Genomic DNA, 22,967 nt, shown 5'->3' on the forward strand with positions numbered 1-22,967 from the left:
CTCCAATCACTGAACCTCTACTCATCAGAGTATAGGCGTCTTAGAGGTGACCATCTGATGGCTTACAGTATCCTTAACACTTCTGGACATCTTCTTAAACACCTACATAAGCTTAGTCCCAATACCAACCTAAGGGATAATACCCAGAAATTGGAGACACAACAAAGCAGAACTGATTGTAGACACAACTTCGAGTCCTTAAGAGTTGTCAACCACCGGAATTCGCTGCCGGCCGAGCTAGTCCAAGCGACTTCCCAGGAGTCCTTTAAGAGGCAACTTGATCCATTCTTAAGGTCTAAGGATATCATCATACTATGATTTACCAATTCCCTTTTTCCTCTTTTATCGGTAATATACCTAGGTTCTTGCCTGTAGTTATTCATGATCCCCTGCTACTAGACACGGAAGCCTGTTAAGCGAAAGCTTCTTCTATTCCGTCCATAACCATTTGTATCATTTGAACCATTTTTGACGTAATTGTTATTTTATGAAAATGAAATACCATATTCGGACAAATTGTACAGACTTATCGAAACGTCTGACAACTAAACGCAATCAACATATGCCTGTCGTAAATCATAATTGAGTTTTCTTCATTATCTCACTTTCACGGTTCTTCGTTTAGATACGTCAGGGTACAAGGAGACTCACGTGGCGGTAAAGCTTCGTGATTGGACAGGTATATGATAAGCCGGAACATTGACTTAAAACAAGTAAAATTAGCCTGTTAGGCACGTGAAATTCTTGAAATAATCCCAATTTGTGTTTCGACCCAACCTCCCAATTGCGGGAAAAATTTCGCCCGTTTCAGGGAAGCCGCTGTAGAAAATTCTAGGGAAATGTAGACATTCCGAGTTGCATAAAGATTTGACCCATGAATTGTTGCAGTGCGACAGTTACGTTTGATCAGTGTATTCTTTTATATGTTCAGTTTAGTGTTGTTTCCCACTTTTCATCCTCGTATCCGATTTGTTCTTTATGAATAATATTTCTCACGTTTAGTTTTTCTTACAGTGGTTGATTTCATTTCGACTCATCTCAGATTGCTATTTTCCTTTCTCCTTGCGTTGATGTGAGTTGTGAAAACCTGGACTGACACATTTGTATAATGCTCTATGCGGATAACTGATTGATAGTGTTGATATATTTAGTAAGTTCTATTCCACTCAAACGTCTTGTTGATTTTATCGCTAGCAACATAGGTAATTTGTACTTAAACGCTAATTCATCGTTCTGCGCTTTAAAGTTATGATGACAGTATTTGCAAGTGCTCATACTCTGTCCGGGTAAGTAACGGTAAGGTTAGACACATGGTATTATGGAATGATGGTAAATCAGTTGATGAGGTTGTAAATCTTCATCGACTGGGATGATTAGGGCACGTGTCACGTATGCCTGAGCACTGATTACCACGACGCGCAATGTTGACTTGTGTTGGGGATGTTTGGAAGAAAGTTAGGGGCGGCCAAACCAAAACGTGGTATCAGCCCATACAGTCACTAACTTCTAATCTTAACCATGTTGGTAGATGCAGACTATTTAGTTGGGGTCTATTTAAATATCGTAACCAATAGTTGGAGACTCTTGGTAACATGGTTCAAAATCGATGACAGTGGCGTAGGTTTATACATTCTTTGTCTTCCCTTAAACCATGAGGTTAAAATTGCTGAATTCCTTTATTTCTACGAACTAATTCTTTCTTATGCGTTATATCCTTATACAAAAATTTCTTTCAAATATTACCACCACTGAATTAACTGCTATGAATTCGGTGTTCATCTTGTTGTGCTAGTGAGTTATGGCAACTTGGACCGATGCACATATGTGCCTGGTCCTATGTTGTATCTGACTGACTGATTGTGGTAACCTAAATCACTGAAGTTACACATTATATAATCTGGTGATCCATTCCAGGGTTAGTGCGCCTACAGATTCATAACTTTCCTTACATGTTTTATCAGTATCTAGTGTTTTTTTCTACTTTTGGTTGCAAGGAGTCACGCGTTGCTGAACAATCAACGCAGTTGCCACCGTAAACTCAGTTGAAAATGTCAAGTATATAAAAATCTCAGAGTGATGGTGCAAGTACAGGATAGAGAAACTGGTTTATCGAAAAATGAGTACCTTCTTGCTGGTTCTGTCAGTGGTTTTGTTGCTAGGGCAGTTGTACAACCTTTGGACGTAATTAAAATACGTTTTCAGGTAGGCATCTTAGTTTTTCTAAATTCTGAGTAGCTACAGATGGAACCAATCGAAGTTTCCAGAACAAGCAAGTATCAAGGTCTTATGCAAGCCGTCAGGTGCATAAGCAAGGAAGAGGGTGCTATTGCTTTTGGAAAGGTCATGTTCCTGCTCAAATGCAGTCGGTTACGTTCACTAGTGTTCAGTTTCTTACTTTTGAAGTGATTCTTTCATGGCTGCGTGAAGTCAACAGTCTCCTTATTTCAGATAACAAAATATTTGGCTTACCTATTACCTACAAACCTATTGGTAACTTTCTGTGCGGATGTGGAGCGGGCTCTTTAGCAGCAGTAGTTACTCAACCATTAGACGTCCTACGCACACGTTTCATTGCTCAAGGTGAGCCGAAAACTTACGGGTAAGCTTCTTCAATAGTGCTATCGTTAGCTCCCAGTTGACTTGTCTAGTAATATATGTGTATTTTTAAAGTTGCCTTCAGCGATTTATAAACTGTGTGGAATGTAAGTTTAGAGTGCAGGTCAAATCGTTTTGATCTCAGAAATATCTAGACTTCTACGTCCATATATTTACATTTGATTTTTCAATGGATAAATGAGTTGAGAAGCGTTCCTCATATTCCAAATGATAAATGTCCCCTCGACACTATGATTTACTTGAGAAGATCGTCAACATACGACGAACTACATTGCAGAGTCGTTCATTGAGGACAGCTATCAAATACAATCCAAGTAAGGACTAAAGTCAGACAAGGCTGCTTACTCTCACCCTTCCTCTTTCTTTTCGTAGTCGACTGAATTATGAAAACCTCGACATCGGAGAGGTAACACGGAATACAATGGACAACTTGCATGCAACTAGACGGTTTGGACCTCGCAAATGACATAGCTTTCCTATCTCATATACACCAACAAATGCAGATGAAGACAACCAGTGTAGCAGAAGCCTCTGCATCAGTAGGCCTTAACATACACAAATGAAAAAGCAAGATCCTCAAATACAACACGCAGAACACTAACCCAATCACACTTGATGGAGAAACTCTGGAAGAGTTGGAAACGTTCACGTAGCGGTTCAGATGCAGACGTAAAGGCGAGGATCGGCAAAGCAAGGACAGCATTCCTACAGTTGAATAACATATGGAACTCAAAACAACTGTCAACCAATATGAAAGTGAGAATCTTCAATACGAACGTCAAGACAGTTCTACTGTACGGAGCTGAAACTTGGAGAATTACTACAAACATCATCAAAACGGTACAAGTATTTATGAACAATTGTCTACGTAAGATACTGAATATCCGTTGACCGAAAACCATCAGTAACAACCTACTGTGAGAGAGAACAAACCAGGTTCCGTCTGAAGAGGAAATCAGGAAAAGACAGATGGAGTTGATAGGACATACATTACGGAAATCACCAAACTGCATCACGAGCCAAGCCCTAACTTGAAATCCTCAAGGTAAACGTGAAAGTGGAATGCCGGAGAACACACTACGACTGGAATTGGAATCAGACATGAAAAGGGTGAATAGGAAGTGGAAAGAACTGGAAAAGATTGCCCAGGACAGAGTTGGATGGAGAGTGGTGGTGGGCAACTTATGCTCCTCCGTGAGTGGCAGCAGGTGTAAGTAAGTCGTTTGGATTTCTGTTCAGCAGTTTTTAACGACATAGGACTTAGTGGAATTGTTCATTGACCCATTTTCACTTTATAAGGACGCAGCGTGCCATAGATACAAACCATCTTTGAAACATTTTGATTCTCGGCTAGGAGAAACACTTTCAAACATAAGATTATTGCTGAAAACATCTAGAAATCTTAGTTTATTCAGCATTTTTCTCTGAGAGAATTGTGTCGTTTGATGATCTAATACTTTGGACACTATATTGATCAGGTTATAGCAATAAGATTTTGTCCAGTTTCATAAACCAGAACGATTAGCTATTTAGGATCTCATAATTTGGGGAAAGACGTAGAATGAATGCACCTGCGCCATTGCATATGGTTTTGAGCAGTCATTCAAAGCCTCTAGCCATTGGTAACAATAATCACGCAGGCCCCAACTATGTAGTTTACACCTATTAACATAGCCCAGCCCAGCTGTAAATGCCTTCGTGGACTGATGCAATGTTTCGGCTTGGTCGTTCCAAGCTCTTCCAAACTACTTCTGATACTACACCACAATATCGCCTGTCAAGGTTGGCGGGAGTTGGGCTTTCGTAACACATATCTCAAACACCTCAGTTAATGAGGATTTACTATTTCATCAATCGATTTACCATTCTTACCTAATACCCTATTACTTACCCAGACATTTCTTATTCCATGGTCCCAAAATACGCGGGGAACGCTTCAAAGACACCTATGATCGAATACCAATAACCTATGAATATTCTCTATTCTTGATGTTCATGTTTCATACCCGCACAGTAGAACGAAGCGAACTGCTGCACAGTAAACTTGCCCTTTAGTTGGAAGACGGATGTCTCACCTACGCGACTTGTAATGCAAGCTGACGGAAAACAATCAAATTTTCTGAATCCGTCCCCTGTGATTATCATTAGAGAATTTTAGACTGGGACGATCAGCGATCGAGACCAGTTGGATAGGATTGCGTCCAGTTGCCAGATTCTAACTAAGATTCCATGTAATCTGACTTTTGACACCGGACCACCATTTTCAGGTTGCTTGAAGATAATGGATAACTGAAGCGTGACTTTAGGTCAGTTGAACTGTTTCCTAAAGTGTACTGCTTATTGATCTGATCTCCTGAATTGTGAGTAAATAATAGTCCCGTCTTTTTCCCTGATAGTTTCTTTAACTACCTCATTTTTAATACCCTTTGCCTCGATAAGTCTAGACAGTTGTCTGCTGAGGAGCATACTTTATTTTTCGGTGGTTACTACCCTTCGTTCAACACGTCCGATTCACTTAAATTACGTTTGAATATTTGATGTTAAAGTTCTCAACGTCACTCAACAACATTCATTGAATGATATGCTATATTTGTCGTTAATCTATTATATTTATTGACGGTTTCCCAAGGCGTCATGCCACGCAGGTACAATATTGCTCATATGATTCGTTTAAATAGCTTTTTGCTTTTAGCTTGTTTCTCAGCTATCCTACGCACTAATCATCCTTAATACAATACTTCGACGCCTAACTAAAGCTCGTGAAGAGCAGACCAGAGAAAACCAGACTGGTTTCCGACCTGGACTTGGGTATATAGACCAGATATTCACACTACGTCAGGTTCTAGAACACAGACACACATTCAGACGCCCCACAATCGTAGTGTTTCTCGACCTTAAGGCGGCATTCGACTCTGTTGATCATGAGGTTCTATGGCAGTGTTTGTCACTGAAAGGAGTACATTAACCTTATAAAAGCTCTCTACTCGAACACAACTGGTAGACTGAGAGCTTATGGCGAACTGCCATCAGAATTGGTTACCTCAAGTGGTGTTCGTCAGTGTTGTCCACTCTCTCCATTCTTGTTCAACTTCGTCATCGACATGCTTTTAGAGATGAAACTTTCCTCATCTAGATTTCCAGGGGTTGAACTTCTACCGTGAGGTTCACTTGTTGACTTAGAATATGCCGATGAAATAGTTCTATTTGGTGAAGATGCTGACAAAATACAGAGTCTTCTAACCACTATAAGCAACAATACAAGCATGTTCGGGATGTGATTCTCCCTCTCGAAATGCAAAATGTTGCTTCAGGATTGGGTTGCATTGACACCCGAACTAATGATAGGGAGTGAAGTAATTGAGCGTGTCGATCGCTTCGCTTATATTGGAAGTCTCATCAGCCCTTGTGGTCTGGTGTGTGACGAAATCTCAGCACGGATACAGAAGGCTCGACTAGTTTTTACGAACTTGCGTCATTTATGGCGTAGGCGAGATATCCGTCTATCAACCAAAGAACGTGTTTACTGCGCAGCAGTTCGTTCCTTCCTACTTCATGGCAGTGAAACATGGCCGGTAAGAGTAGAGGATATTCGTAGGTTACTAGTATTTGATCATAGGTGTCTTCAAAATATTGCTCGTATATCCTGGGACCATCGAGTAAGTAATGCAGTTGTTAGGAAACGGGTACTAGGTAAGGATGGCAAATCAATTGATGAATTAGTGAAACTTCATCAGTTGAGATGGCTGGGACATGTGTTGCGTATGCCCAACCACCGACTGCCTCGATGTGCGATGTTTTGTTGTATAGGAGTAGATAGGAAGAAAGCTAGGGGCGGCCAGACCAAAACATGGCACAAGTCCATGAAGTCACTGACAAGTGGACTGAGTCATGTTGGTAGGTGTAGACTACCTGGTTGGGGACCGCGAGATGATAGCAACCGATGGTTAGAGACCCTGAATGATATGGCTCAAAATCGTTTGCAGTGGTGAGTGCAGGTGCATTCACTCTTTGTGTTCTCCCAAATTCTAATCTTCTGAATTCTTCACGTCCTTTTTTTCTTTCCAAATTTATTACACTGGATTGTATTCTTTGAATAACATCTTCAAAACCTAGTCTTTTCGATCATTGCTTATACTTTTACTATGTCTACCACTATGGGATTTGAATCGACAATTGTATCTCTATGCTAATGTCGTATGGCAACTCGAACTGATGTACGAACGTACGAATTTCTACGTTGTGACTGACTGAACCTGTACTGGTTATCTGAGAATCTGTTTTATAATCCCTGTAATAATGTACAGATTGGCTGTGTATAGAAAGGTCATGTAAATAAGTGCTCACAGTATGAGTTCTAATGATGTCTTTTATCATTACTTGACAGATATTTCAACGGGTAATCGACTTTTAAGAGATCACTGAACAACTTTGAAGTAAGTTCATTTAAAAGCTAAACAGATATTCTACTCCTACTGCAGAATACACTGAAATCCCGATGACCAATTAATCAAATATTGTATTCTTACTTTTTAGGAGCATGTCACATGCAGCTGTTTCCATCATAACTCGTGAAGGTGCTCAAGGGTTTTCCGTGGGCTTGTACCATCTCTTCTTCTTATAGCACCACAAACAGGGATTCAATTTGCCATTTATCATTCATTAAACCAAATGATTAATCAAGGAAAGTATTATTTGCATCCCAATCTCATTGATAAGTCACCACAATTCCATAGCGGTAACCGTTCAGTTGGTATGTTTTGTTAACTAATGAAATCTGTTATTTTTCCGTCCATTGATTTGGCTCAAGTATCCATATTTCAAAACATAATTCATTTCCATTATCCGGGTATTATCATTACCCCTTACACTGAAAGGACCCGCTGAATGAGTTAATTTAACTTTTTTTCCCAGAACCAGACCTTTGTGGAATAGAATTTAGTAAATATATCAACACTATCAATCAGTTATCCGCATAGAGCATTATACAAATGTGTCAGTCCAGGTTTTCACAACTCACATCAACGCAAGGAGAAAGGAAAATAGCAATCTGAGATGAGTCGAAATGAAATCAACCACTGTAAGAAAAACTAAACGTGAGAAATATTATCCATAAAGAACAAATCCGAGACCCGTATTCAAGACTGGTGAAGTACTACAAATTCGCTCTCCATCTATCGCTTCGAAAGGCTTGTTTTACGTGCATTTATCCGGGAACCATGTGGCATTTTCGTCTGGTGTTGCACTAAGCGTTAGAGCTGAGGCAGCACTAATCGGTTGGATCCCCATTAACAGTCGGTTATGTGCTGTTAGATTATAAAGTTCCATCAAAGTGAGAAGAAATCGGCGTGAGAAACGATGTCTTTTCGTCATCTCCGCCTATGCCCCGACAGATTGCAGCCCGGATGCAATCAAGGATGAATTCTACCACCAGTTATCTGTTCTTCTCCAGAAAGTGTGTTCGACAGATATTGTAGTACTTACCGGAGACTTGAATGCTCAGGTCGGGCGTCTAGGCGCAGAAAAGAGTCGTTTAGGCGGCCGATGGGGACTTGTTGGTCGCAGGACAGATATCGGTGACCGTCTATCGCAACTGTGCACAGACCACAACCTGTTTCTGGCTAGCACTAACTTCCGGCACAGTCATCGCCGATGTGCCACCTGACGTCCTCCCTCTGCATCTCAAGCCTGGACTCAGATTGATCACATCGCGATCAGCTACTGCTGGCGTGGTTGTTTACAAGACTGCCGCTCCTTTTGGAGTACCTATCTGGACTCTGATGATGCCTTGGTCTGCGCCAATCTTACCTTACTTTTCAGTGGCCAACGGAGTGACTGCCACCAAGGGATTGATGTTAGCAAGCTGGTTGCAACTTCTGTTGTTAGTAAGTATCGAACCGAGCTAGCTTCTAGGCTAGCCACCATTCCACCGAAAAGGATAGATGAGCATTGGCTGCAACTTCATGACGCCATGAGAATGGCGGGTACAGTCAGTTGTGGGTTCGCGAAACGTCCCGCTTATAAGCACTGGGTTTCTTTTGGCTTCCGTCATACTTCGTAGGTTGTTCAAAACTCGAGAAAGATTGACTCTCGAGGAGCAGGCTGGTATTCGTTCCGGTCGAGGATGCATTGATCATATCTTCACCATCCCCCAATGTTAGAACACCGCCATACTTTTCAAAGGCCAACAATCGTAGTGTTTCTTGACATCAGGGCTGCCTTCGATTTGTTGGACAGGACTGTTCTCTGGGATTGTCTATTGAAGAAGGGTGTGCCTGAGAAGTTTATTAACATCCTAAAGGCCCCATATACAAACGCTTCAGGCAGAGTAAAGGCATGCCATCACCTCTCTCAATTGTTCTATTCAAGCAGTGGGGTTTGGCAGGGTTGCACAATCGCACCATTCCCCTCCAACTTTACCATCGATGACATTCTAGAAACAGCTCTGATGGATGTAAGTAATGGTGGTGTGGATCTGTTGCCTGGAGAAAGACTTCTCGACCTTGAGTATGCGGACGATATTGTCTTACTGTGCGATAATGCCCAAGGCATGCAATCCGCACTTAGTCAGTTGGCAATCAGTGTCCGTAGGTATGGTATGTGCTTTGCACCTTCGAAGTGCAAAGTACTTCTACAAGACTGGCAGGATTCCAATCATGTACTCACTCTGGATGGTGAACAGATAGAAGTAGCCGAGAAGTCCATGTATCTAGGTGGCTGCATAAGTGCTGGTGGGGGTGTGAGTGATGAGATCAATGCACGTATAGTGAAAGCCAGAGCGGCTTATGCCAATCTGGGCCATCTTTGGCGCCTTCGTGATGTTAGTTTGGCTGTAAAAGGTCGGATCTACAACGCGTTGGTGAGAGCAGTTCTGCTCTATGTTTGTGAAACCTGGCCTCTCCGAGTTGAGTAAGTTAAACGACTCTCTGTGTTCGATCATCGTTGTCTCTGAAGGATTGCTGATACTCAGTGGCAACACCATGTTAGTAATGCAGAGGTTCGACATCGTGTGTTCAGACCCATAGATGATAATGCATCATGAAACACCGACTTCGGTGGCTTGGACATGTTCTACGAATGTCGTCCCAGAGAATTCTACGTCGTGCATTGTTTGCCGACTATCGGACTGGTTGGAAGAAGCGGAGAGGTGGTCAGTGTATGACATGGTGTCGTGGTATGAAAGAAAGCTGCAAAGGGCTGGATTCTGTCGGTCCTTCACGACTCCCTGGCTGGGGTCCTAGAGGTGGTGTGACACAATGGCTAGAGACGTTATCAGATATGGCTCAGAATGGAAGCTAGTGGCGATCCTGCTGTAACCTTCTTTTACTTTCTTCGTGAAAATCGGTTGTTTCTTCCTTAACTGAAAGATTTCTTCGGATTGTACCTTTCCATTTCCCCCAGTATTATTGTTCAGTCAGTCAGTCAGTAACAACGTAGAACTTACTACGTACGTACATCAGTTCGAGTTGCCATACGACATTAGCATAGAGATACAATTGTCGATTCAAATCCCATAGTGGTAGACATAGTAAAAGTATAAGCAATGATCGAAAAGACTAGGTTTTGAAGATGTTATTCAAAGAATACAATCCAGTGTAATAAATTTGGAAAGAAAAAAAGGACGTGAAGAATTCAGAAGATTAGAATTTGGGAGAACACAAAGAGTGAATGCACCTGCACTCACCACTGCAAACGATTTTGAGCCATATCATTCAGGGTCTCTAACCATCGGTTGCTATCATCTCGCGGTCCCCAACCAGGTAGTCTACACCTACCAACATGACTCAGTCCACTTGTCAGTGACTTCATGGACTTGTGCCATGTTTTGGTCTGGCCGCCCCTAGCTTTCTTCCTATCTACTCCTATACAACAAAACATCGCACATCGAGGCAGTCGGTGGTTGGGCATACGCAACACATGTCCCAGCCATCTCAACTGATGAAGTTTCACTAATTCATCAATTGATTTGCCATCCTTACCTAGTACCCGTTTCCTAACAACTGCATTACTTACTCGATGGTCCCAGGATATACGAGCAATATTTTGAAGACACCTATGATCAAATACTAGTAACCTACGAATATCCTCTACTCTTACCGGCCATGTTTCACTGCCATGAAGTAGGAAGGAACGAACTGCTGCGCAGTAAACACGTTCTTTGGTTGATAGACGGATATCTCGCCTACGCCATAAATGACGCAAGTTCGTAAAAACTAGTCGAGCCTTCTGTATCCGTGCTGAGATTTCGTCACACACCAGACCACAAGGGCTGATGAGACTTCCAATATAAGCGAAGCGATCGACACGCTCAATTACTTCACTCCCTATCATTAGTTCGGGTGTCAATGCAACCCAATCCTGAAGCAACATTTTGCATTTCGAGAGGGAGAATCACATCCCGAACATGCTTGTATTGTTGCTTATAGTGGTTAGAAGACTCTGTATTTTGTCAGCATCTTCACCAAATAGAACTATTTCATCGGCATATTCTAAGTCAACAAGTGAACCTCACGGTAGAAGTTCAACCCTGGAAATCTAGATGAGGAAAGTTTCATCTCTAAAAGCATGTCGATGACGAAGTTGAACAAGAATGGAGAGAGTGGACAACACTGACGAACACCACTTGAGGTAACCAATTCTGATGGCAGTTCGCCATAAGCTCTCAGTCTACCAGTTGTGTTCGAGTAGAGAGAGCTTTTATAAGGTTAATGTACTCCTTTCAGTGACAAACACTGCCATAGAACCTCATGATCAACAGAGTCGAATGCCGCCTTAAGGTCGAGAAACACTACGATTGTGGGGCGTCTGAATGTGTGTCTGTGTTCTAGAACCTGACGTAGTGTGAATATCTGGTCTATATACCCAAGTCCAGGTCGGAAACCAGTCTGGTTTTCTCTGGTCTGCTCTTCACGAGCTTTGGTTGGGCGTCGAAGTATTATTGAGGCTAATAGTTTAGACACTATATTTGTCAAACTGATTCCTCTGTGATTGTCACAAAAGGACTTTTGTTCTTTCTTATAGACTGGCACAATCAGTGATGGAGACCAGTCAGATTGGATTACGTCCAGTTCCCAAATTCTACTTAAGACCTCAGTTAATCTCACTGCCAATACTGGACCACCATCCTTAAAAATCTCAGGGGTAAACCTTTCAAGGCCTGCTGCTCTCCCTCGCTTCCGATTTCTCATGGCTTTTTCAACTTCGTAAAGAGACGGAAGACCTGCACTAAATTGCCATTCAGGTTGACTAGAGATCGTGGGAAACCGAAGTTGAACTGATCCCTAAAGTGTTCTGCCCATCGATCCGATCTCCTGGATTGAGAATGTATAATATATCCATCTTTCTCTGAGAGTGTTTCGCTAACAGTCGGGTTCCTAATACCGGTTTACCTAACAAGTCTGAACAATTGTCTGCTATTACCTACTGCCGCTGCCTTTTCCATCTCTCTTGCTTTCGCTACCCACCACTGTTCACGATCATTGCGTAGACTACTTGTCAGCCTGCGCTTAAGCTGACTCCGCTCTTCATTATGTTCAGAGCCAGGTGGAATGAGTTTCCGAGCATCTATCAGTGCGATAGATGCTGCTGAGATCCAGTGTTTCTCCCTAACCTTACGGGTTACCGTACTAGCAGATATCATTGCTGTTTCCACAGCTTTTCGGATATCATTCCATGCTGCCTCGGGGTGGGCATCACATACATGGCTGCCTAACTGTTTTCCTAGTTGTTCCTGAAATATACTCTTAGCTTGACTATCATTAAGTAGGGCCCTAAGGGGTTTACTTGCAGCGTCCTTCCTACGTCCAGTAAGACGCAGGCAAATACGCGCTCGTACTAGAGCATGATCTGAATCTAAGCATGTGCTCCAGAATGAGCGACAGTCTTCTATCGAGCCCCTCCACCGGTGGCTGATAGCGATGTGATTTAGTTCGGTCAAACGTTGGCATGAGTTGGAGGGTTGCCGTGTCAAAACATGTTTTTCCTTATGCTTAAAGTTTGTATTTGCAAGAAAGAGGCGGTTATCTGAGCATAGCTGCAACAGACGGTCGCCATTATCTGTTCTTTGAGCCACGACACTATAAGATCCACCCAGGTGTCTTTCCCTATCGCTTAGTTTACCTAATTGAGCATTAAAGTCACCGGCCACTATTACTACATCCGGGCGCCTAGCTTTTAGGAGAAGGTCGGAGAGCTTCCTGTGAAACTCATCTTTGACATCATCTGAGCTGCAGTCAGTGGGAGAATAAGCAGAGACGACGAAGAGGCAACGACGAGTGTCCCTATCTTTTCGGATCCTTACTGTTCCGTTCAGTCGGACAGCGCACAAACGACTGTCAACTGGGATCCACTGTAAGGGAGCTAGTTCTGCCCTAGGACTCAATACTATACCTACGCCGGCGAGGCCACAGGAAGCAGAATCAGGACTTCCAGATACACGAAGTGTGAATCGAGTTGGTTCTTTGTTTTGACATGGTGATGTCAAATGCATGATGCTACTCGGATCCTGTATGCGCGTTTCGGAGACGCAGCACACATCGATGGCGCGGGATTCTAAAGTCCTAGCTAAGGAAGCCTGTTGTCCTATTTGGCACAGTGTTTGGACGTTAAAAGCTCCTACGTGTAGTTTAGAGCGTGGTTTCAGGAGACCAGGAATAACGTTCCACGTACTCGAATCGTTTGCCCTAGCGGTGCGAGGTGATAAAGAGACGTGAGGAGGGTTAGTCATGGAGATAAGAGAGGTATTAGGAGGTGTAGGAAGGATTTGAATGTGACCACCTTGGTCTCGTGTGGTGTTACGGGTATGAGGGCTGATATCACTTCCCGGCTGCCCAAACCGTGGAAGGGTATTTCTTGAGGAATCTGAAAAGGAAATTGGATTAGTGTTGGTCTTGACGACCTGGAAGCGTGACCGCAGAGCCCAAGGGACAACTGCTTGAGGCCGGTCGCGCACGGCCTTTTTGTGGAAGGTTTTTGACGTGTTAGCTCCGTTCTTCAAAGGGCCTTACCGCCGGAGACGGAAATCCGTGAGGTAAGGTGAGGTGTGACATTTTTAGGGTCGACCTTTTCTAACCCCTTCCTTCCTTGTGGGAAGGCAGCATCGCTGCAGATGCTGGTTGTCTGAGGGAAACACCTTACTGCTGTCACACTCCTCTACAGTCAGCAATACGACTTCGCCCTCAGACCTTGAGTTGCTGCTTTTAGTCTTACCGTTCTCCAATCGACTTGCCTGGCATGGTAGAACCTATAGAAACATATGTTCCAGCCAATATAGCTCGGTGGGGTCATCACGATAGGCAAGCCCGATCACCGCGTCAAGGTAGCAGCTTCGGTCGGGATTATTATTATTATTGCGCTACCTTGCACTAATCTGTTCATTATTTTCTTTTTACGCCCCTTGCCTTTTCTCCTTCTCTTCGAATTCTCATTATTTTGTGTGGCACAGATATATTTTTGTGCCCTCTTGTACCAATATTTATGTCTTCAAATAAATAAATAAATCAGATACGGGGGGGTGAGAAGTGAGAAACAACACTAAACTGAATATATAAAGGAATACACTGATCAGATACAATTGTCGTACTTCCACCATTTATGGGCCAGATCAGTACATGTTCTTAATTGCAACCTAGAAGTCTACAGAAATTTTGAAAATTAATAACATGTTAATTTTTAAATGAATTTACATTTCATTGGTAGTCGTGTATACTGCTGTATTCATTCATTTTGGCTCGTGACATTCTTATCTTCGCCCTCACATTTCTCCTGCTTTATCGTACGAACGTAATCACTGCGTCTTCTGTGGAATTTCATCTTTCATTTTAACCAGATCTCTCCTATTAACGACTAGAAATTTAAAAATAGACTATAACATCGATGTTAGGTACTCTGTTCGTTTCTATGTACAATGAAGGTTTACAACCAGAATTTCATCGTATTTAACATCCCGTATTTCCAGGCTGACAATTCAGCAAACAGATAGTGCTGTTTCTAGTAGTCTGTAATTAGTGTATGTACACATTTTAACTCACTCATATTCTGATTAATTAGGTAGAGAATTCCCTTCGTTCTAGTTTATTTTAACTCAGATAAGTTTTTAGAAAAAGTACTCCTATCGCTTTTCTACTACTGACTCACTTCATTATATCTTTATAGCGATCTCATTCTTGTTCTTCTGTCATCATCAGCTTAGTTAAATGTTTTACAAACCTTATGTCTCCCAACTCTAAGGTCCTGTTCAAAGTTTGATCTCTGGTGGACTTGCAGGGATTGGATCCAAATGTGTAATATATCCACTTGATATGGTGAAAAAACGTATGCAAGTTCGGGTAAGGTTTTGTATTTAATTTTTGGTACCAATATTTCCAAATATTATTGTTGTTGTTGTTGTTGTTGTTGAATTGGTCCAGTCTCACTTCGTAAAGTAAATTTGTATTCATATAGTTTCATCCATCAAATGTATCTAGGTTATTTATAGAGCGAAAATAAACAAAGCTCATTTGAAAAGTTATAATTTGGTGTAACGGTAATGCGAAGCTTACATTTAGGTTCAATGTGCACTTGATTATATCAATTATTCTTCATGAGGCTATTATTTTCGTAACGAAAAGTCATATTATTTACATTGCTCTAATCATTATAAGTAAAGGTTTGTTTGGTTATTCATGATAGCTTTTTAATAATTTATCACGCTGTCGCTTACAAACGAAGGTTTAATAAATTCATCTATTTAGTTTTCTTGGCGTGCAATATTTCCGTTATCATGTTTTATTCTACTGCCCTGAATGTCCACTTTATACCATAAGAAAATATATCCGTTTAGATGTCGAAGGTTGAACTAATTACACACCTCTGTAAGCACTTCATACTCCAACCTCTTCCAGGTTGTCAGATTCACTAGAATAATTTCTGAACTCTTATAACGCTCCGTTTCTCTTTCTACTTGAATGGAACGTTAATTTACCTTAGACGAATATCTACACTAGATAGCCTTCTAGTGTCTGTTTTACAAGACTTCAATACAATTCAGATCAATAACATGTGACTAGCCCGACGAGAAATTAAGTTAATGTTTCTTTGATACCTTTCCAGTTGTCCTCCATAGTAGTTCTTTCTTCCTTCGGTAGATCTTGTAAGTCATGGAACCTGCTGTTGAGAGCTATCATGAATCCCGACCGTTGTTGATACCTTGACGTGGTGGTCGGGCTTCCTATCGTGATGAAGCAACCGAGCTATACTGGCTGGAACAACCGTTCCTCAAGGTCCTACCATATCAGACAGGTCGGTTGAAGAGCGGTAAGACTAAAAGCAACAAACCCAAGGTCCGAAGGCGAAGTCGTACTGCTGACTGTACAGAGGTGTGACAGCATTAAAGTGTTTCCTTCAGACAACCAGCATGACAGCGATGCTGCCTTCCCACAAGGAGGGGTGGGGTTAGAAAAGGTCGACCCTAAAAATGCACACCTCACCTTACCTCACGGATTTCCGTCTCCGGCGGTAAGGTCCCAAAAAGTACGGAGCTAACACAAAAATTACCCATAAAAAGGTCGTATGTGACCGACCTCAAGCAGTTGTCCCTTGGGCTCTGCGGTCACGCTCCCAGGTCACTAAGACCACCTCTAATCCAATTTCCTTTTCAGGTACCTCCAGAACAACCCTTCCACGGTGTGGGCAATCGGGAAGTGATAACCGCCCTCATACCTCTAACAGTACTCAAGACCATTGTATTCATAATCAACCTCCGTCTTCACTTCCTATTATTCCTCCTACATCGACTTTCACCTCTAAACTTCCTTTTTCGGCTTCCCCCTCAAGTGTCACCACAGCCAACGATTCTAGTGCTCAAAACACTGTCCCAGGTCTACTGAAACCTCTCTCCAAACTACACATTGGAGCCTTCAACGTACGCACCGTATGTCAAATCGGTCAACAGTCTTCCTTGGCTAGAACCCTCGAATCTCGTACCATTGATGTATGCTGTGTCTCTGAAACACGCATACAGGATCCCAGTGTGGTCATTCACTTGACCTCACCTCGCCAAAACGGAGAGACAACGAGATACACCCTCCGTGTATCTGGTGACGCGATGGCCAGCCCTCGTGGACTGGCAGGAGTAGGGATAGCACTAAGCATGAGGGCGGAACAAGCACTGTCAGAGTGGATCACCGTCAACAGTCGTTTATGTGCTGTTGGGCTAAAAGGCTCCGTAAGAACTCGGAAGGATAGGGACACACGTCGTTAAACCAAACAGAAAGGCATTTAGGTGGGTATTTTAGTATTCCGGCACAGCGAACAGATAATGGTAATCGTCTGCTGCAACTGTGCTCAGACAATCGTTTATTTTTAGCAAACAAATTTTAAGCATAAGGAGAGACATCGTCTAACATAGCGACCCCCTACACCAAACCAACAATGGACTCAAATAGACCATATTGCCATCAGTCATCGTTGGAGAGGCTCGATAGAAGATTGTTGCTCATTCTGGAGTGCCTGCTTGGACTCCGACCATGCCCTAATACGGGCACGCATCTGCTTGCGCCTCACTGGACGCAAAAAAGCCACAGTAAAAAGACCTATTAGAACTGAATTGAGTAGCGAGAAAACCAAAAGTAGGTTCCAGGAACAACTGAGGTCACAATTAGGTAGTTCTGAAAACGAGGTTGACCCAGATGTTGCTTGGAAAGCTATAGCAACAGCTGTGGAAACAGCAGTGACATCTATCAGTGATTTAAACCACAGGGTTACAAAGAACCAAGGTCTATTGCACTGATGGATTCTCGTAAACTCATCCCATCAGGCTCTGAACACGATGAAGAGCGACAACAAATCAGATCTAGGTTAAGCAAAAGTCTAAGGAACGACCGTGAGCAGTGGTGGGCAACGAAAGCAAAAGAGATGGAAAAGGCGGCGACTATAGGGAACACAAGGCAGTTTTACAGACTAATAAAAGAAACTGGAACTAATAAGTCAAGTGTAAGTGGCTGCATCGACCACATATTCACCATTCGTCAGGTTCTAGAACATAGGGATACTTACCGGCGTCCGACAATGGTGGTCTTTCTAGACTTAGAAGCAGCATTTGACCCGGTAGACCGCGAGATTCTGTGGCAGTGTCTGTCATTGAAAGGCGTACCTCAGAAGTACATAAACCTTGTGAAGGCTCTTTACTCGAACACTACTAGTCGAGTCAGAGCTTATGGCGAACTGTCATCAGCTTTTGCAACCTCAAGTGGTGTCCGTCAATGCTGTCCACTTTCTCCATTTTTGTTTAACTTCATCATAGACCTATTGATGGAAATAACATTCTCGTCGACTGAGTTCTCGGATATTGATCTCCTTCCAGGGGGTGCACTTATGGACTTAGAATAAGCAGATGACATAGTCCTGTTTGGTGAAGACGCTGATAGAATTCAGAGTCTTTTAGTAGCACTAAGCAACAATGCCAGAATGTTTGGGATGCGCTTCTCTCCCTCTAGATGCAAGTTTTTGCTTCAGGACTGGTCTGCGTCAGCACCTGAACTAAGGATAGGGAGTGAAGTAGTCGAACGCGTTGACAACTTCACATATCTTGGAAGTGTGATCAGCCCTAATGGGTTGGTATCGGACGAAATCTCACCACGGATTCGAAAAGCTCGCTTGGCTTTTGCCAACTTACGTCACCTATGGCGAAAGTGAGATATCCGTCTATCAATAAACGGATGAGTATACTGCGCGGCAGTCTGTTCTGTTTTAATTTACGGCAGCGAAACATGGCCATTAAGAGTAGAAGACACCCGTAAGCTACTAGTATTTGACCACAGATGCCTCAGAAATATTGCTGGCGTCTGCTGGGATCAGAGGGTAAGTAATAGTGAAGTTAGACTCAGGGTATTAGGGAATGATGGTAAATCAGTCGATGAGGTTGTTAATCTTCATCGACTGAGATGGTTGGGCCACGTGTTTCGTATGCCCGAACACCGATTACCACGACGTGCAATGCTAACCGGTGTTGGGGATGGTTGGAAGAAAGTTAGGGGCGGCCAAATCAAAACGTGGCATCAGTGCTTGAAGTCACTAACTTCTAGTGTGAGCCATGTTGGTAGATGCAGACAACTTGGTTGGTGTCCGTGTGACTATCGTAACCAATGGTTGGAGACTCTTGATGACATGGCTCAGAGTCGATCACAATGGCGTCGGTGTATACACTCTCTATCTTCCCTTAAAGTAAGAGATTAAAATTGCTTCATATCTTTCTTTCTATGAATTAATTCTTTCTTCCTGTACTATATCCTTATTGCAATCTGTCTTTTACGTATTACCACCTCTGAATTAACTACTTTTATGAATCCGGTGTTCATCTTGTTGTGTTAATGTGGTATGGCAACCTGGACCGATGCATATATGTGCCTGGTCCTACGTTGTAGCTGACTGACTGCTATCATGAATTCGTTGAATTTGTTAGTATCTCGAAGGAAGCTGAATTGAACCTTTGTAGTGTTGTTTGTCCAGTTGTTCAGTTCTTCCTTAGCTAGATTTGTAAATAGGCTACAACTAGGTAGTGATCTGAATCATTAGGGCAACTCCCTGAGTGTGTGGAGCATTTTCCTCTTCGTGACCGGAGTACAGCAGCATCTCTCCTATATTTAGCCTTTGTTGTCCAGCTTGGGTCCAATGGGTTTCGCCGATTCCCAGTACTGCCACATTGTATCTCCTGATTTCCGTTGCTATTTGACTGGTCTTTCTGGTCTCCCATATTGTACGGACGTTCCATTTACTTATGAAAATTGTCGCTCTAGTTGTTAGAAGGAGCATCGGCCTCGTGAATTCTGAAGGAACTCGGCTTTCACCATGAGGCATCATAGTTCTTCTAAATGAAGACCTAACTCACGGGTCAGTGTTTAAATGGTTTGAATTATTTTTTCTGGCTAGAGATTTTTTACCGAGTTAGTTTTCAACGGGATGTGGTCGCTAACCCCATGCCCAACCCTCCTTTTTTATCCGGGCTTGGGATCGGGAGTAACTCTAGAAGAGCTACAGAGGGAATTAAAGGCGTATGTAAGTTATTTAATTTGTTGGTTGTTTTTTATATGGCTACCAAACTGTTATTTTAAGTTTACAGTACCATTTGTTTATTTTAATTGTCCCTAGGGTTTTGAAGAAGCGCGTGCTCAATTCGGTCGAATTCCTATCAGAAATGATGGTCTTTGTAGGTGCTTACTTGAAATATGGCAAATGGAAGGAGCTTCAGCATTTTTTAAAGGATTAAGACCCACTTTACTCAAGTCTTTTGTTTCTATCTCGTGTCGATTTACTGTGTATGAACAAATTTGCAGATTTCTACTTTATCAAAAGCACTCATAAAATCCTAATCATAATGTACCGTGAGATTTATCCCCGGAGCTCAATCCAAGTTTTGTCAATAAACTTTTCAGCGTTGTATATTTTTAGTCTATTTTTACCAGACAAAACTGTTAATTAGTCTAATTAGGGTTGAATTTTTTGCATTGAATCTAGCCTCGACTTGTTCTTCCTTCAAAGCCAGTTATTTTCATATTGTCTTCTCCACATTCTCTATATCTTTAATATGACTGTCATAACAGTGTTATATTTTCTGCTATCCAGTTGATCGACTTGTCGTTATATCATCTATCTTACTCTATTCTTAATTTATGTCTGCCTTTTTTCTCCTTTTTCATTGTTGTCATGGACTTTTATGTAGATGTATACTTTTCCTTTTAACTCGAACACTTCTGTCGGCCAAAAATGAGATAAAAATTTCTTGTAGTTGAACAAATAAGAGATAAAGTTGGAGATGTTTGCTTATTAATGATCATTGTATGAAAAACTTCTAAAAATTTCTGCTTTTGCTTATCCTGCAGCTTCACAGAGACATAGGCTGCCTACCAGTTATCCAATTGACTGCGTCCTGGGCTGTCCCTTCCAGTTGTCACCATGTGATAATCATGACTTCGAGTTCAGTCTCCAAATCTCGACGCCATATTCTCTTTGTTCTGTTTCTCTTGCTTTTGACTTGGGGGACTCTAAGTTTTGTTGTCCTTTGTGATGCAGCTTGGTGATTTTCGCAGTGTGTATACACTTCCATTGTTTTTTCTTAATTTCCTGCTCTCTGCTACAGTTGGTTATTACTAACGGTCTCCGGCCATTATCTCTGAAGTATCTTGCGTAGACAACTGTTTATAAATACCTGTACATTTTTGAAGGAAATTGCGGTATTTCTCCACGTTTCAATCTCGTGTAACAGAACTCTTGACGCTTGTGTTGCGAATTCTGACAGTTTTGTTGAGTTCCAGATATTTTTATACTGCAGGAATATCACTCTTGCTTTACCAATTTGTGCCTTCATATCCACATTATGTCTTCCTTTTTTATTTAGGATACTGTCCAGGTGAGTAAAGGCTTTTACCTCTTCCAGAGCCTCTCTGTCAAGTGAAATTCGGTTGATGTTCACTGTGTTTTACTTCAGGATCCTATTTCTGCTCGTGTTAATCTTAATGCCTGTTTTTCCAAAGAGCACTGCTACACTGGCTATTTCTGTCTGCATTTGTGCCTTTGAAGTTCGAATCGTCCAGGGTGTCCACGGTATTCCGTACTTCCTCTGAGACGTGGATGTCTTCATGGCCCAACCAACGACTAAAAGAATGAGGAGGTAAGATTAGGCAGTATTGTTTGACACCAATCTTCATTTAAACGTGAGGTGCACTGTTGCAACACTTTTGCTATTCAGTATCCATAAGAGCTCTGTATGGTAACGAAATTTTTCTGAGGTACTCCGTTGTGCCAGAGATTTTACCAGCTTCTCCTTTCCACGTTATCAACTACTTTTTTCATACTTAAAAGAATCCGTGTATGGTAATGAGTTCCATTCCGTTAATTGCTTATCCTATTTTTCTGTTGTGTGATTTGGTAAAACCCATATAGCTTTGTGAGAAAAGTGCCACTGTCCGTCACAGTCTTGTTGGAAGCACATAGACCTACCAGTTTCACCACGGTCATTTCTTTCCTCCACCCTGTGTCTCCTATTGCGATGGTCTAGTGCTTCATTGTGTTTCTCTAGTATGGACTAAAGCTTCATGAAACTGATCTTTATCATTTTCGTTACCAATATTAGTGAGTGCGATGTACTGTATGACACTCGTAATCGTTTTGTAGTATGAAGTTGTAGGGTGTTAATCCAATAATCACTTCCCATTCTTGTTTGTACAGCACTAGTGCAACTCCTTGTGTGTGAGAGGGGGGATTTTCTTCGTGATCGGAAGATAATAACAGTCCTCCTGTTACTCCAAGTAGTGAATTTTACTTATTACTATCACAAACATGTTGTATCATCCTATTTCTGTCGACATTCCAGTGATTTTACCAATCTCACATTGTCTGAGCACTCCAAATCTTTATGTTTATTGTTGTTCTGATTGTTATAAAGGGTGTCGACCTTATGGGTTATTGGGCATCTCAGCTTTTATTACTAGGGGTCATAACTGTCCCATGTGAAAACCCTTCAACTCTCTGGGGAGAGTTGAAATGGTTTGATCATTCCACTATGGTTAGCGATTTTTAGTTAATTTATTTAGTACGACGTATGGTTGCTCATCCTTTATCCAATCTAGAGTCCGGTAGTAACCTTAAAAAGTTTTCAGTTAAGACTCTTCAAAATTATAATATTTGTGTTATTGATTCTTAAATATACGGGATTTTTCATGGAAAAATATCTACTGGTATGAATTACTATATTCAGCTAGAGTTGTCTGTCAACTTAGTCGTCAGTACGATGATGAGTGACAACTGACCCATTGTCTTATGTCTGGAGGTCGTCGCTTTCAATATACTTGTTGAGTCTGTGGTTTCACCACTAATACTTGGACTTTCGGAACTGCCATCACGACGCAAAGTAAGGACATTCAAGACCAATCCAATAAATATTAATTGGCCGTACAATAGAAAGGAAATTATTAGAGTTCGTACATAAGTGATTTCCATATGGAATTTGATTAGTTGTTTCCCATATTTGCGTTGTGACCGCACATCTTTTTCCTGACTAAATCTCTGCTGTTATAGCTTCATGCCATTTATCCTCCCTCAATTTCGTACTGTTGTAACTAGCTTAGAAGTTTTAGTTTTAGAATCTAAATGAAAGAACGAAATACAATATCGGTTGGAATGATTTACGGTATGGTGCTATTCGTATAATGGTGAAAGGAATGGTTAGTCCTAATCCTGATATAGTCCTGAAACCTTCCCCAGTTTGGGTATATTGTAGGAATGTTGCCATCGCTTTGTAAATCCTCTCCCTTTACATCCGCATCTGATCCTCCATGTTCGTCGAGCATGCTGTCCAGGTACGTGAACGTTTCCAGCTATAG

General features: G+C 41.9%; 1 protein-coding gene across 1 annotated transcript; it reads left to right on the forward strand.

The window, feature by feature from the left end:
• Positions 1-509: 509 nt before the first annotated feature.
• Positions 510-22,946, forward strand: MS3_00009780 (uncharacterized protein). The gene is made up of 5 exons (XM_051218179.1): positions 510-2,202; positions 2,236-2,599; positions 7,150-7,366; positions 14,842-14,939; positions 19,738-22,946. Exons 3-5 carry the CDS (start codon positions 7,285-7,287, stop codon positions 19,948-19,950), a joined length of 393 nt encoding a protein of 130 aa, XP_051064130.1. The 5' UTR covers positions 510-2,202; positions 2,236-2,599; positions 7,150-7,284; the 3' UTR covers positions 19,951-22,946.
• Positions 22,947-22,967: the final 21 nt, after the last annotated feature.

The sequence above is a fragment of the Schistosoma haematobium genome, assembly GCF_000699445.3.
Source record: "Schistosoma haematobium chromosome Unknown HiC_scaffold_95, whole genome shotgun sequence".
In the NCBI taxonomy this organism is placed as follows: Eukaryota; Metazoa; Platyhelminthes; class Trematoda; order Strigeidida; family Schistosomatidae; genus Schistosoma; species Schistosoma haematobium.

Coding starts and splice junctions, on each gene's coding strand:
- MS3_00009780 (XM_051218179.1), top strand. CDS start 7,285: ATGATTAATCAAGGAAAGTATTATTTGCATCCCAATCTCATTGATAAG. Junction 7,367..14,841: donor TAGCGGTAACCGTTCAGTTG/GTATGTTTTGTT, acceptor CCCAACTCTAAG/GTCCTGTTCAAAGTTTGATC. Junction 14,940..19,737: donor AAAAACGTATGCAAGTTCGG/GTAAGGTTTTGT, acceptor AATTGTCCCTAG/GGTTTTGAAGAAGCGCGTGC.